The sequence below is a fragment of the Pelophylax lessonae genome, assembly GCF_965119305.1.
Source record: "Pelophylax lessonae genome assembly, chromosome: 7".
Taxonomy (NCBI): domain Eukaryota; kingdom Metazoa; phylum Chordata; class Amphibia; order Anura; family Ranidae; genus Pelophylax; species Pelophylax lessonae.
Window position 1 is genome coordinate 203442995 of NC_138774.1, and position 12376 is coordinate 203455370.

At 42.9% G+C, this 12376-nt stretch overlaps 1 protein-coding gene across 1 annotated transcript in view; it reads right to left on the minus strand.

Annotated features, from left to right (window-relative positions):
* Positions 1–12376, minus strand: part of ARAF (A-Raf proto-oncogene, serine/threonine kinase) — a 77072-nt gene that overhangs the window by 26816 nt on the left and 37880 nt on the right. The window contains exons 3-4 of the mRNA XM_082262892.1: positions 8793–9045; positions 4227–4330 (exon numbers count right to left, since the gene is read on the minus strand). Coding sequence (XP_082119018.1) covers positions 4227–4330; positions 8793–9038 — 350 coding nt within the window. The 5' untranslated portion in view covers positions 9039–9045. The remainder of the gene's footprint in view (positions 1–4226; positions 4331–8792; positions 9046–12376) is intronic.

The following is a 12376-nucleotide window of genomic DNA, read 5'->3' on the forward strand; positions in this document are numbered from 1 at the left end:
GGTTGCTTCAGGGGTGCCTTGGCAAAATGCCCTAAAACTGCCCAAAAATTGTATACAAGGCTGCAGATGGATGAAGCCTGCTTTTTAGTTACACAAAGCCAATGGTTTTCATTGTGCACCATTACGACCTTCTAGCTGCCAACCTCCTAATGACCAATGACATCAGTTGATAAGGAGGATGTCAGTCGTCTGTACAGCATCCTTGTTTGACCCTCCCTTGCCCCTCTCCATCAGCTGTGGGGTCACATTAGCAAAGCGATGGAGAAAAACTGAGGAAGAAAAGAAACATTGGAATACTAGTCATTACCAGTCTGCACCTCTAACGCTGGGTCTCCTACCTGTGTAGAGGTTGCTGCATTTTGTAAAACCATTTGAATAATGTTTATATTGTAGGATGGGGTGCCTTAAGACTGTCCATAATTGTGGAGGTTGCCTCGAGATTGTCCATAATTTAAAAAGTGCCTTGACTAACAAAAAGGTTGAGAAACACTGGTCTACACAATACATACAGCAGAGACTAAACCACACAAAAAAACATGAAAAACAACAGAGTTACTGGCTCAATCACCAGATGAAAATAAAGGAAGGAAAGCCGATAAAACTAACACAGCCATCACATCTAGGCATTGGTAAGCTGCAATATTATAAATGTTTGCTTTTGGGTTTAATACCAATTTAGCATTTGCGTGTTTTAGAACCAAAGTCTCTGTGATTGATGGTTAAGAAGTCACTAAGGCCACATGTAAATAAGAGTATCTACTGGAAAAAGCACAGAAGTGTTCTTGTGGTCTGTGCATTTAGAGTAAGCAAAGTAATGTGTAAACTAGGTCATAAAATTTTGCATGAACATCGTAAAAACCACAGCCGAGAGGACAAAGGACCAAGTCACACCTGACTGAGCCAAGGAGGGGAGAGACTGACGACAGAGAATAACATGACTCCAGGTTGCAGAAGTCCGCACCATTGGCAAGAATGCTGCAAGCAGCCCCAATAGAAAATTAGCTGCAGGCACCCAATATAGCGGGACTGCTCCCCCCTGTGTCAAGAATCGGAAATGCTGTGCCTCAGGGCAGCCCTGCAACATACAGTCCAATAGGGTCCAGATGCAATATGGCCCAAAAGCCAGGCTAAGGACAATCCTGCCAGGTGGCTGGATGGGAAGGGTTGGGACGATAAGATGGGAAGCCTCCAGAAGAAAAGAGTCTTCATTGAAGAAAAATCAAAGACAAACCTGCTAGTAAAAAACAGAGGTTGGAAGTAAGATGGGATATGGATATCCTGGGCTGGCCCAGTGTTCAATCCTCCTGTAGATGGCTGTATAACCTGATGGTTAAAGGCTTTCTGTGTCTTTCAATGCACAGAAAAGGAAACTGGATTAATTACACAGGTTATTGCTATAAAACAAGGGTTGGTTTCAATCATAGATGAGTTTTTTGAACACTGGCTTTTGTTAGCATCTGAGCTGTTCTTTGCCAAACATGTCAACCTAAATGCAAAATCAACTCCATAACCAATTCAAATCCAAACTTAAAGCAGTTGTCTTATCTGGGCAAAAAAATAAATAAAAGTCAGCAGCTACAAATCCTTTAGCTGTAGATCTTTGACCTCCCTGGCGGTATGATTATGTCAGGAATTATGTACCAAAAGCGGTACAATTTTTTGCATGGAAATTTGGCGTTATGTATTATAGGCCTACAATTCTTAGTAATTACTGACTTAAGCCTGACCAAAACAAGACTCTAGAAGACATCCCAGATGTGATCAATTTGAAACACAAACGCATGAATTATAATGTAATCAATAATATAATTTTATTATATAATATATATATATATTATATAATAAAATTATATTATTGATTAGATTATAATTCATGCGTTATATATATATATATATATATACACACACACACAACACACACACACACACACACACATATATATATACATATATATATGTTATGTGTTTGTGTTTTGTGCAACGTTTTAATTTCCCTCCCTAGTTCTGCTCCCATGCAGCATTGCTGCTGCAGGGAACGGAACCAGGAAGTCCTCATACCAACAGACGAGCGGCGGGGATCTCGGCCGGCGGTCACAGCAATGAGAGATCATCGCTGGATCATCAGGAGAAGGTAAGACACACCGCTGCTCACTCTGCACATTCACCCCGAGCGTGACTCGGGGATACCGATAACAGCAGGAAAATTCTACCCCGAGTCAAGCTCGGGGTTACCGCTAAGCAGGTTAATAGAAGGACACTTACCTGTCCAGGGATCCAGCGAGGTCCCCACCCGGGCTATTTCTTCACTAGCCTTCGGGTTCTTGGTGCTGGAATACTAACTGTGGACAGCCGACTATGCAAATTTCAGCTTCGTAGCCGGCTGCCCACTGCGAATGAGTGAGCAGCCCTGTGCTTTGTGAATGGTCCCGCAGTCTTGTGGGACCTGTGACATGTCCCAAAGGACTGCGGGGAGAAGGGGGTTGGGAACTTCCACTCGAATCATTGAGGCGATCCAAGCGGAAGTGGGAGTGGGCACCTGTCAAAACCAAACCCCCAAAAAGAGGACATGGGGGGGGGGGAGATTAAAAGCAGAACTTCCCCTTATGGGAGGAATTCTGTTTCAAGAAACTTTGAAAAACTAAAAAGTATACGGATTTGCTTTGCCTCTATGTCTAATGCCTGTGCACGTGACAATAAGGATCTTGCATGAAATGACAATTGCAGAGATTAACAAAGTTTGGAAGAATCCAGTCATTTTTCACTTTGATGATAAACATTCATATTTTAAAGCAAATCTGGGCAAGGCAACAGGTTCCTCAGCTGCTGAAACCAAGGAAAGGAATCTCTGCATAAGCTCTAAGTCAACCTAGTAGGAGCTTACACAGGGCTGATGCCTCTTCTGTGTGCCGTCACAAGAGGAAAAGGGTTTCCCAGCTCCTCTATACCTGCAAGCACTTGATATTTTATGCTCTCCTAGCGACTGAACCAAATAAAGGATAATCAAAGGAAATGTGTATATGGCCTGCTAGGGAGGGGATTTTAAAGAGAACCTGTTGCATTCTTTAAATGTTCTTTAGATACAGACACTGAAGGCAATTATTGTGAATTTAAAACAGCGCTGCAAAATCATTGAGCTGTAACACAATAGAACCCATAACATGACATGACATTAAAAGTCTTGGTGCCTTTCTTTTTTTTTCCTGACTAAAACCAACTTAACTATTAGATGTTAAGGAGAAAGAAAGTGCACACTTAGGCACCTTTCACACTTGCGGACCGTTCAGATCCGCCTGTCAAGTTTTTCAGGTGGATCTGAACGGATGCCCCAAGCATCTCTATGGGGCATCGGATGTCAGCGGAGACATGTCCACTGACATCCGATCCGATCCTGTCCATCAAATCCGGACGGATGGAAACCCTATTTTCCATCCGTCTGGTGAATCGGATGAGAACGGACAGGCGGTCCGTTCTCATCCGATTCTCCAAGAGGAGAGTGGCGATCTGATACCTTCGTACCTTCGTCTCTGCACACAGAGCGGAGACAGAGCTGTCATCCGCCTGCTCAGCAGGGGATCGGCGGATCGATCCCCCGCTGAGCAGCACGGCTCCATCGACAAAAGGGAGCTGTGTGAAAGGGGCCTAAGGAAGAAAAATTCAGATCTCTCCATATGTTTTAACAGTTATTAGACTGTAATCATTTTACTCTTAAACAGTTCTTAAATGTGTATTTTGAAGTATTTTTACAACGAAGTGCCCTCACATTAGTGCGATTGCGGAGATTGCATGTAATTCGGAGCGCACTGCTCCTAAATTACATGTGATCTCATGTGCGGTGCGAATTTCAGCCATACACTTTGTATGGCTGAATTCACACCGCATCCGCAATAAACACGCATGAGGCTTTTTTTCATCCGCAGCAGAATCGGATCGCATAGTGGTTCACACTAGTGCGATCAGATTCTGTGCGAACTTGCAGATCGCACTGCGATATGCGATCGCAACTGGGGGTGTCGTTAACTTTTAATTGATGCCCCCTGCTTATCGCATATGGCAGTGTGAACTTCCAGAGGTGCGGATGCGATGCGGGATCACGCTGCATATTTGCAGTGTTCCCGCATCGCACAAATGTGAACCGGAACTTAAGGAGTTTAAACAGATCCTCTATAAAATCTGTGGCTTCAATTTGCAGCCCCCTCTTCACTCCCAAAAGACCTACAGCCACCTACCCATGTAAAAGGCGGTAAACTGCACAGCATTGCTGGTTTAAACCGCGCACTTTCAGAGCCTTATCCAGGGAATCGTAGACTGTCATTCCAGGCCGGACATTCACCTTAAAGACGACAAGACAAAATCAAAGACAAAAAGAAATAAGAAATACATTTTGAATCCAATTCCATGCCAGCAGAAATAAAATGAGATTAAAGCGGATATTCACTGTATCTGAGCACCACAAAACAAAAACACTATTTAATTTATTTTTTATATTCAAAGCAAGCTCCCCTATACACGTCTCCATTCTTAATTCTGCTGAGAAATCACTTTGAAAAACATCACCTATTTCTGGTCGTGGCCACCTTGAGTAAAGGCAAATGATTAATGTAGCATTTACTTCCTGGAATCCATCTGCCCTTAGCTCTAGCATGCATGCAGAAGTGTGTGAGAAAACCCCTCCTCCTCCCCTGAAGACTCGTGGGATGTATGACATAATTTGCCTAGGCAAGAAACCAGGAAGTAACTGAAGAAATGTAAAAAAAAAAAAAACAAGTAAATATGATGATACTTTCCTATCTATTTACTAATGCTAGCAGCATGAGGATTAAAAATAATCAATGTTGATTGGGAGAGTGAAGTTCTACTTTAACAGAGTAATAAACAGTGTCCTCTGTCATCATCACTAGAAGGTATTTACATAGCACCAACAGTTTATGCATCTCTTTACAAAGCAAAGGGAGACAGTACAGTTACAAAGCAATTTAATACTATAGCATGAAGAAAAGAAACCCATATTACATTAAATGTTGTTCACGTCAAACATCCAAATTGCAAGTGGGGAAATGTCTTTGTGCCAGCTCCTGTAGCTGTTACCAAGTATGAATAAAGGCAGTTTTTTGATTTACATTAAGATACCACAGCAAGATGAATAGTTATTAATTTAGAGTTATGGGCCTCAAAGTTGTAATTTTACACATACAACAAAAAAAAAAAATAATAATAAGCTAAAGTTACGTAGCAGATCACAGAAAAAAAAAAATCTGTTGATCTGCACGAAACTGCAGCAACTAATTACAATGTAGTTAAATAGTTATATTGCATTGATCAATGATCATTGTTACAAGCTCACACAGTGATCAACAATGCACCATCACGTGTGATCTAATGGGGAGCCCTAATCCATATCAAAGTGCATGTTACTGAATGGGCTGCCAATGCACCACAACAGAAAAGAAAACAACTGCACCTCTTTCATTGCAATGCATGCGTGAAGCTGGCCTTAAAGAACTAGTCACAGTTCTTGTACCTTTGACTGTCAACTGACATTGGGTCACAGAAAACAGTTGTGGGGCATTGTAGGGTGCACTAGGTGTGTGCTCAGCTGAAGACCCGTGGAGGTCCATAGTGGTTTAAAACTTTGTGTGTCATTCATTGTTCACCAATAGTGGTCAAACACCGACAGACATGACCCATCAAAATTTTGAGAGTGAAAATAAAAAACTTGGGCTTGGCAATATGCATGTAAAATACATGTGGCAATATGCATGTAAAAGATCTACGCCTTTGGGGCCAAAAAATGGCCACAAAGGGAAATATATCTTGCCCATCCCTGACCAAACTGCTTAAAGTGGTTGTAAACCTCAGACATTAAATATTAACAAAGCATATCCCTCATTAGTATGCACTTGTCTCAATCCAGAACACTTAGACCCTGTTCACACTGGGGCGACCTGTCAGACGACCTGGTCGCCTGACAGGTCACCTGCCATAGAGTAGCTGTGGACCCGTTCTAATAGGAGCGACACAAGTCGCTCCGACTTAGAAAAAGGGTCCGGAGCTTCTTTGGGGCGACCTGGAGCGACCTGCATTGACTTCAATGATATGAAGTCCGTGCCGGCCTGTGAGGTCGCCCCGGCAAGTAGCGTTGCCCCAGTGTGAACGGGGTCTAAGTGTAATTTCTGTTCACTGCCTCATTCCTCGGATATCATAAGGATGAGTCACTTCTGACGAGTAATCATGACACTAAGAGAAAAAAGGTGAAGGGGAGGGTACAGTCTGTGATTGACAGCCTCAGCCCTGTACCTGTGTAAGGATGGTGTGTCTATTCCTTCCAATCAGCTTTCAGAGCTCTCCTCACTGATGTAACTTCAGCTCTCTGCCCCCCCCCCCCTGCTTTTTAGAGCTGAGAGATCCTGTGATAATTCTGCACTTTGAACGGATGTAGGGGAAAGACTTATGTAGATAAATTGGTACAACTTATGTATGAGGATTTATTTCAGCTTTGTGTATCTGAGGCCAGTCACTTCACTGGGTATATGTAAGGGCTCTTTCACACGGCCGCTCCGTGTGAAAGCTCCGCTGCGGGACTTTTTTTTTTTTTTTTCACGGAGCGGATGACATTTGTGTCATCCGCTCCGTATGTCCGCATATCATCCCATCCGTTTGCGGATGATATGCGGACATAATGTAAGTCTATGGGCATTGCGGATGTCAGCGGGTGACACCACTGACATCCGATTTTCATTCCTTTCTGTTTTTTGAACGGATGAAAAAATAGGGTTCTGTTCCGTTCCAAAAAACGGAACAGAACTGAAAGGAAGAAAATCGGATGTCAGCGGATGGTCATCCGCTGACATCTGCAATGCCATAGACTGACATTATGTCCGCAAATCATCCGCAAAAAAATAGGATGATTTGCGGACACACGGAGCGGCCGTGTGAAAGAGCCCTAAGGGTTTACAACCACTTTAAGCGTTTGGGTTACATTGGCACCTACAAGAAGATTTTTTTTAATGAGCTAAAATACAGCCCATTCATTCTAATGTGCCTATGCACACAGGCGCGTAAATGAGCGCCGCGTATTCTTCAGTAAGAACAAAATAGAAAAATCTGCATTTTTGAATAGTAATTTACGCCTCATGCGCGCAAATACGATCAAATGAACGCACACGATCCCATACTGTTGATCTGAAAAAAAGAAATTGCATATGCGCGAAAATACGCGCATTTCAATGAGACAAAAATTACGGCTGAAAAAGGAGATGCTCAAACAGGAGTATCGTGTGCAAGAGGCCTAAGACCAGATCCCACCAATATTTTTTCCAACATGCAGAAGTGATGCACACACACAGAATGATTTATTCCCTTTTGTGTGGAGAGAGAAAATAAAAAGTAAAAGGATTGACCGACAACTTCTCATCAGTCATTATCTCGGTTTAAAAAGATCATCTCAACCAGACATGGAAGAAGCATATCTTGCCCGTTCTTGTTTTTTAAGTCGCAACAAAACTAGATCTTTACTGAACTGATGCCTAGCAACGTATATATAATAAATCTTACTTCCAAGAAAATGACTTGGGGTGTGGAATACAATGGCACAGACTGCAATGTTGCATTTTTAAGTCAGCTGGTTAACACAGACCCCATCTGATAACTAAATCAGCAATGCTGCCTGCCTTCTAGATGGCACTGTGGCCACCCAAGGCAAAGATTTTCATATAAGTACCATATAGGTGCCATAAACCATAGTAACAAAACTCAGGCTGAATTAATCCGGCTTGCTTTGCAGAGACCCCCTATGTCACCTAAGGGTCAAACTATCTTGGTGGTTGGTCATTGTGCAGCCAAATTCTATCAAACTACATAGTAACCAATGACAAGATTAAGGCTCTATTCACACCTGGGCGTTTTCAGCTCCAAAAATGCTCAAAAGAAACGCTTCCAAAACGCCCAACAAGTAAAACCCCATTCATTTAAATGGCCCCTGTTCACATCTGAGCGTTTTGCAAAACGCCTGTAGCTGAAAAAAGTACATGAGCTTCTTTTTGGGCTGATTACCAGCGTTTTTGATAGATGTCAATGAAAAACGCCTGAAAAAATCGCGGTAAAATCGCGGTAAAAAATCGCGGTAAAAAACGCTACGCTCAAGTGTGAATGCAGCCTAAGGCTCCGTTCCCATGTAGGCATTTTGGGGGCGTTTTTCTGCTCTAGGATCAGCTCTCAAAACGCCCAACAAGACAAATCCTATTCATTTCAATTCCCCCTGTTCACATCTGAGCGTTTTGACGCTGTGAGCAAAACGCCCAACGCTCAAAAAAGTACATGAGCTTCTTTTTGGGCAGATTACAGGCGTTTTCCATTGGTCTCTATTCAATCTAAAAACTCCTGCACAAAAAACGCCTGTAAAAACGCCTGCAAAAACGCCCATAAAAACGCCCATAAAAACGCCCGAAAAAACGCCTGAAAAAACGCCCATAGAAACACCCGTAATAGCAAAGCCAAGATGTGAACGTAGCCTAAGATCAAGATTAAGTAGCAGTCTGTTGGGGTAAAACCAGCATTTACAGGTTTCCATTCCCAGAATATATTTAGTGGTAAGATGCACATCCATAAGAGCACTTTAATTAGCCAAGTAACATATAATGCTATTTACAACAGAAAGGGCTTAGAAATGTTAGGTGCAACTGTAATTATGAAGGCATGGGGGCATTCATCAAGCCTTGCAAAAATCAATATGTCTGAATAAAGAATTTCTTAAAATAGACAAATGTTAACAAAGAAACCCAATAAAATGGACTCACCACTGTCCTTTGCTGGTTTGGAAGATAGACTTTGACGGTGCCACCAGTTTTGCTCTCTGACACTGGGGCTTCACTCTGTGATCCCAACCTGTGGCCATCATGCTGCCTGTGCCCCCGCACCCCGGGGCTGGGTAGCTCCAGGACCGCTGCCGACAACATCACCGCACTACCTTTGCCAAGCTCCTGGGACAGTAAGCGCAGGGCGCCATTTGTCAGGTTCGCTGGGGGTGTATGAGACCGCTTCATTGGAACGCTGCAAACAAGCGAGTGAGAATTAGAGAAAGGACGACAAGATGGATTTCGCGTTTTCCTATGAAAAAACCCCTTCCTTCTGTTTTCTTCTTCTCTGCTCTCCTGCTGTCTTTTTCTTGCAATCAAGCTGCATGTTCCAGAGAAAGAGAGACCGAGCAAGTGTTACTGTGCCATTTGGTGGAACAATACTGCAGCAGATGGGAAAGAGAGAGACCCACAGAACAGGAAAAGTGGGAGGGAAAAAAAGCAAGGGAAAATGTAGCAACAAGAAGATGAGAATAAGCTTAAAGGGAACCTGTCAAAGGGGAAAATTAAAAATATAACATTAAAGCAAGGTGCCTACATTTAAATGTAATAAGTTTAGCCTCTGTGTAACCTGTCTTGGAGATCTGGCATGTCCACCTTCCAACAACCCTTGGGGAAAAAAGAGCCACTGAGCCAGAAGAATCTGCAGTGCAATGTGGGCACCTCTGAGAAGCTTTCATTGGCTACTGTTACTGTCAGTGGGCATGTCAGAGCTCCAGGGTGTCATCTGAGGAAATGCATTAGACAATCCACTGATGTCACCATAGGGCCTTTTCTGACAAAAGATAGCTTTCCCTGTAAGTTAACAATGGCCAAAAGTGGCCAGTTAGCAAAGAGGACAGTAAGACAGGAGGACAGGAGAGAGAGAGACTTCCTTTTACTGGAGTGTGGCAACAAAGTCACTGACAACACTCACAGCAGTTGAAGTGTGAATTTCACTAACTACTGAGGGACACGACAGACATTTTTTTTTTTTTTTATAGAATAAAGTTTTATTAAAGCGGAGTTCCGGCCACAGAATCGTTTTTTTTTTTTTTAAATACTTCCCAAATAGTGATCCACCGCTCCCTTCATACATCCGCTAATCTGGTTTTACACAGTTTAAGAAGTGATTTGCAATCATAAAATCTTACTTTAGAAATCGTTTGCTGAGCGACGCCATCTTTGTAATGGTCAGCCGAAGACGCAGTATGAAAATGTATGCCCTGCTTCCTGGTTCTTGCTGGATGGGGCAGATGAATGCAGCGCGAAATCTCGCGCATGCCCAGTACTATGCAATCGGCTTAGTAAGGGTTTCCATAGGGACGCCTATCATCACGTTATTTCCTGTTTGCAAATAACGCAATGAGAGGAGCGGCGGCCACCTACGTCACTGCCCATTGCCTCCTGGTAGAGATGAGTAAGAGCTCCTAGGACGAATTGCAGGACAGGAAGTGACGGCGTGGCCCGCGGCCGCAGAGGGAGGAAGTGGAAGGAGGGTAAGTATATTTTCTTCTGAAACAAGGTGAGTAAAAAAAAAAAAAATAAAACCAATCGGGAATATCCAATTGTTTTTCAGGTGACACTAAGAAAGTGGCTGGCACAAAATCTATTGTGACGATTTTGCGGCCGGAAATCCGCTTTAAGGTTTTCAAATAGTACAAAAGAAAAGAACCAGGAGTATAATATCAGGAGTTCTCATTGAACATACAGGGTACAGCATAAAACATACATAATAGGTCAAGAAGGCAAGGTGAACAAGGTGCATCAAAAGCTACATCAAACTCCAAAGTAAAATGTTTTTTTTTTTTTTTTTTTTTACTAAATCAATAACACGGGCACAAATAGCCTATACACCGTCAGGGTAGTGTACTGCCTGAAGTACACCAGAGAGCTGCATGAAAAAGGGGGGGGGGGGGGGGAGAAGAAAGAAGAAAAGCTAGAAAAAAAGATATTGCTTACTAGCCAACACCGGGCAGTGCAAATCCCAAGGAGTGGGGGTAGATCATAATGCTATTCTGGTTCAAAACATACAAACAAAAGTTATTGGGTTATGAAGAGGTATACTCAATCATCTGGCATCCCTGCAGAATAATACAGCCAACCCGTCCAGACATCTCTCAATTTATCTTGCCGATTCTTAACCATGTGCACCCAACGTTTTGCCTCCATAATGGCATCCACTTTTCTTTTCTAGTCAGAAAGTGTAAGACAGGTAGTTTGTTTCCAAAATCTAGGGATTTTGCCGTATTCGGCACGTGGGGAGTTACACTCTTGTTATAAACCTTTGTAAAAGATGGGATCCGTGGAAAAGGAAATGAAAAAGGGGCGCCAGTAATCGGCCCAAAGGGACAATCTCTTTATCCAGGGCATGATGGCTTGGCAAAAAACTCTAATCTTGGGACAGGACCACCAAATATAGAGGAATGTGCCATGTTAAACACAACCCCTCCAGCAATGGTCACTAGCATTAGGCAATATCAGCGCTAAGCGGGATGGAGTTTTATACCACCTAGTGGACAATTTTAAAGAAGACACTTGAATACAGGAGCTAATGGGTTAGGTATGTTCCAATGTAATAATCCATTGAATCTGGAGATGGGGGAAGAGTAAAATTAAGTCCAAGCTTCTTCTCCCATTCTCTAATGTAGTAAGGAACAGTCTTTGAGTAAGTGTTTAATACAATCTTGTACATTCGGGATAACAAATGTCTGGAATAGGGGAGTTGTCTACATATAGATTCAAACAGTGTAAGAGAGTGGCTTGTGCTCTAGTTTAGATATAAAGTCAATCAGTTGGCAGTACCTCCAGTTTACAAGGGGGAAGGTTCGGTAAGACCTGAAGGTGTAAAGGGTTCCCCGAGGGGACAGTTTTGCACAGCAGTATCTCAGTCTGCTACCCAGGAGTTAAAAAACCCACATGCTTCACCTGGTTGAAACCAGGGATATCCCCCTAAGGGTGCGAACAGGGGCGTTGGAGGAACAGTGACCAGTCCAATGTTACCTGTCCCAAACTGTCAGGGTGAATGGAGTTAGAGAGGATGTCCAGTCAGAAAGACCTCTGGATGCAGAGGAGATCCAGGGAGCACCTTCCTAGTTCCTACCCGCCATAGATTTTTCCAGGGGGACCCACAGTTTGGTTGAAGTGTCTTGGCACCAATTTAATATATATGTATGAGAGCCATTTCCTTATAAGGGAAACATCTGGGAGACCAACTCCTCGGCCCAGCTTATATCGATGTAAGACAACATATGCTAGCCTAAAGTGTTTAGTGTGCCAAATAAAGATCAATAAGGCTCTATGCAGACATTTACAAAAAGTCTGGGGAAGGGTAATAGGCACGTCATAAAATATATACGATCCTTGGAAGGATCATCATTTTGAGAACATTTACACTCCCAAGCCAAATCAAGGGATAATCCCTCCACTGCTGCAGATCCCTTAGGACATGAGTCAGCAGGGCACCATAGTTAAAGTGATACTAAACTCTCCTTTTTTTTAGTTAAAAATAACAAACATGTTATGTTTACCTGGCTCTGTGAAGGGGT